This window comes from Crocuta crocuta, unplaced genomic scaffold (genome assembly GCF_008692635.1).
Source record: "Crocuta crocuta isolate KB4526 unplaced genomic scaffold, BGI_CrCroc_1.0 scaffold334, whole genome shotgun sequence".
In the NCBI taxonomy this organism is placed as follows: domain Eukaryota; kingdom Metazoa; phylum Chordata; class Mammalia; order Carnivora; family Hyaenidae; genus Crocuta; species Crocuta crocuta.
In genome coordinates this window covers 5,485,352-5,488,919 of record NW_027533260.1, presented here as the reverse complement: position 1 = coordinate 5,488,919, position 3,568 = coordinate 5,485,352, and the positions used below count along the sequence as shown (strand labels likewise).

At 54.8% G+C, this 3,568-nt stretch overlaps 1 protein-coding gene across 1 annotated transcript in view; it reads left to right on the top strand.

The window, feature by feature from the left end:
- Positions 1-1,056: 1,056 nt before the first annotated feature.
- Positions 1,057-3,568, top strand: part of BCAM (basal cell adhesion molecule (Lutheran blood group)) — a 12,049-nt gene continuing 9,537 nt past the window's right edge. Inside the window, exon 1 of the mRNA XM_077747220.1 lies at positions 1,057-1,067. Coding sequence (XP_077603346.1) covers positions 1,057-1,067 — 11 coding nt within the window. The remainder of the gene's footprint in view (positions 1,068-3,568) is intronic.

Here is a 3,568-nt window from a genome sequence, read left to right as displayed (position 1 = left end):
TAAAATAGGAGAGTTAATAATAGTGATGGAACAGGATTGTTTTGAAGGTCAGATGAATATACCATATATTCATATACCATATATTCATATTGTAGTGGGTCCTAGTGGGTGGGATCTAGCTTTGTATGGAGGAAATGGTTCATGTGGCTGCTGGTGGGTGGGGTACTTGGGGGAGAGACAGGGGGGGGTGGGGGGGGGGGGGGGGGGGGGGGAGGGAATGACATAAGCATTAGGGCATAAACTTGGACTACAACTGCCCTTCCTAAATGTATTTCAGAAGAAGGGTCATCAGTTTCTGGACCACTGTCGAGGGAAAGCAACAAGGAAAGGGAAACTGGGGATGGGGGGAGGAGCTGTAGAGGAAAAGTACGTCTTGTTAATTACAGTGTGTAAGTACAGGGGCGCCTAGGGGCTCAGTCCCTTGAGTGACCTTGATTTCCACCCAGGTCATTCATGATCCCAGGGTCACGGGATTAAGCCCCGTGTCAGGCTCCGCACTAAATGTGGAGCCTGTTTGAGAGTCTCTCTCTCTCTCTCTCTCTCTCACTCTCTCTCTCTCCCCCACCTCCGATCGCACTCTCTCTCTAAAATAAAAATTAAATAAATAAAATGTCGGGGCATCTGGATGGCTCAGTCGGTTTCGCAGCCAACGCTCGATCGTGGCTCAGGTCATGATCTCACAGTTTGTGGGTTCAAGCCCTGCATTGAGCTCCCACTGTGAGCGCAGAGCCTGCTTGGAATTCTGTCTCTCTCTCCAAAATAAACAAACATTTAAAAAATTAAATAACTATGCCACTGAATTTCCAAGTGTACCATTTTTTTTACTGTGCTTCAAATAAATAGAAAAAAATAGTTATAAAAATAAACACAAATGAGATGTGTACGTATGTACACATGAGACAGGAAGCATGAGATAGGGAAACTCGTTTATTCCACTACTATTCACCTTGCTCCTCCTGCCAAGCACTGTTCTAGGCCCTGGAGATACAGTGGTAAACAAAGTTTCTGTTCTCTCAGTGCATATGTTCTATGCAAGACAAACAATGAAAAATAAGCATGCGGTATCGGTAAGTGTTATGGGGGGGAAATTCAGTAAGGGAAATAAAGAACGGCTGAGACAGCAGGAACTGCTATTGTAAATAAGAGGGTCAAGGACACTGGTAACAGTGATGTTGGAGAAGTTTGAAGCAAGTAAGGAAGGGAGCTGTGAGGGCAAGGATGTGCCGGCAGCGGGAAAAGCAAGTGCAAAGGTCCTGAGGCCAGCACATGTCTGGCATTGGAGGAATGGCTCGAAAGCAAAGAGGCCAGTGTGGCAAGAGCAGAGCTAGCAAAGGGGAAGAGGAAGAAAGATGGGGTCAGGGAGGTACCAAGGATTGAGGACCTTGTGAGCCGTGGAGTAGACTTTAGCTTTTACTCTGGGAGGAACCCTGGAAAGATTCGGAAGAGTGGTGTAGGTTGACTCACATTTTAACGGGATCCCTCTGGCTGTTTTGTGGCAATAAATTGTAGGGGGCGAGGGCAGATGACGTTATGGTACCAGTTTCTGCAGGTCTGTAAGGGACTGTGGCTGGTAGTTATGCCTTCCCTCCTTCATTCACACTCCACAGGGTCCTTCCCTTCACCTAGAACCTTGGCTGGTTGGATTCTTTTTTTTTTTTTAATGTTTTTATTTATTTCTGAGAGAGAGGGAGAGACAGAGTGAGCAGGGGAAGGTCAGAGAGAGAGGGAGACACAGACTCTGAAATAGGCTCCAGGCTCTGAGCTGGCAGTCAGCACAGAGCCCGACGCGGGGCTCGAACCCACGAACCGTGAGATCATGACCTAAGCGAAAGTCGGATGCTTAACCGACTAAGCCACCCAGGCGCCCCGTATGGCTGGTTGGATTCTTGAGGAAGATGGACGTAGGGGTGGCTGATGAGAGGGTGCCTCTTAGGGTCCAGCGCAAGCAATAGGTGCACAGAAAAGCTGGGGGGTGGGTGTTGGGCGGTCGCAGTGTGTGAGTTGGTCCTGGGGAGCCCTTGAAGTTTTATTTGTCCATGAGTGAGTTTGAACTTTTTAAAAATATTTATTTATTTGGGGGGTGGGGGAGGGCAGAGAGAGGGAGACACAGAATCTGAAGCAGGCTCCAGGCTCTGAGCTGTCAGCACAGAGCCTGACACGGGGCTTGAACCCACAAACTGCGAGATCATGACCTGGGCCAAAGTCGGACGCTTAACCGACTTAGCCCCCTAAGGCGCCCCGTGTCCATGAGTGAGTTTGCATCGTGTGCCCTGCAGGGATCCAGTGAGCCTGTGCGCTCCTGCCTCTTGAGCCCTGCAGACCTTCCCTGAGCACCTGCTCTGTGTCTGGCCTTACGCTGGGGACATAGCAGTGACCAACAGAGACAGCCCCGGCCCTGCCCTCATGGACTCCCAGTCCAGTGAGGGACAGCTTAATCCCCAGAATGGCAGTCACCCCCAGGATGACCCAGAGAGTGCAGGACTGGGGTGGGGGAGCTCAGAGGCTTGTGGGAGCGCTTGACCCAACCAGGAAGCAGGGAGGGCATCCCGGAGGAGGCAATGGTGCAACTAATACCCAAGGGTCTCCCCTGCCCGTATAACTGTTGCTCTCCTGTATCACCAGTGGATAAAGTAGCGTTGACCAGTCTGACATTTCTCTCGCCCCCCCACCCCCCACCCCCAGAGGATTTTGTCCCAGTCGGACCGGCCAGTGAGAAGCTTTGGGCAGTCTGATCTGTGAACCCCCATCTGACCTGTGACCCTGCCTTCTGACCCGCAGCTCCGCAGCTCTGCTCTTCCCTCCCCCCCTCAGGTGCCCTCGCCCGCTCCCCTCCCCCTCTCACCTGCTCCCTCCGGCCTGATTCTCCTGCCCTGCCCCCCCCAAGGTTGTGAGGGAGTGAAGGGGAGAGGAAGGGAGGAAGGAGGGTGGCATTCCTGGGATTCCCTGGATGGGGGGGAAGAGAAGGAGGGCCCTAGGAGAGGAGCCGAGAAAAGAGCACCCCAAGGCACACCCCCCACCCCGCCCCCCATCATCACAGAGACCGGGCTGAGCTGGGGTTTGAAGACCATTAAATTTAAGAGATTGAGCTGATGGGTTCCAGGCCGCTGGGCAGACAGGAAGGCAGCCCCCACCAGGGGCTACAGGGCAGAGCCTCACCGAGCCTCCTGGAGGAAGCCGTTCTAGGCCACTGCTCAGGCGGGGCACCGCTGGCTCTACTGGGAGAGGCCAGGAGAGAGCCCCTGGTCGCGCTGGGAGCCACCGGTTACCCTGGGGGAGGCCAGTGCACGCCACTCACTGGCTGTGCGGGGTCGGCTGGGTAAAATCGAGGAGGCAAGCCCCGGCCACCTGCCATCAGGGCCCCTGGTCAGAATGAGGGGCATTGCGGCCGGCCGTGGGGTGGTGAGGTCACAGCTCAGGACACTGGTCAGACTGGTCGGTCAGGCCACCGCCGCGGGCACCGGTCACTGCCCAGGGCTTGGGGGCAGAGGGAGCCCCGCTCCGGGCCCGGGCCGGGCGCTGGGAGGTCCGCTCCGGGCAGTGGGAGGTCTTGGCGGGGCGCCCGGGTGTG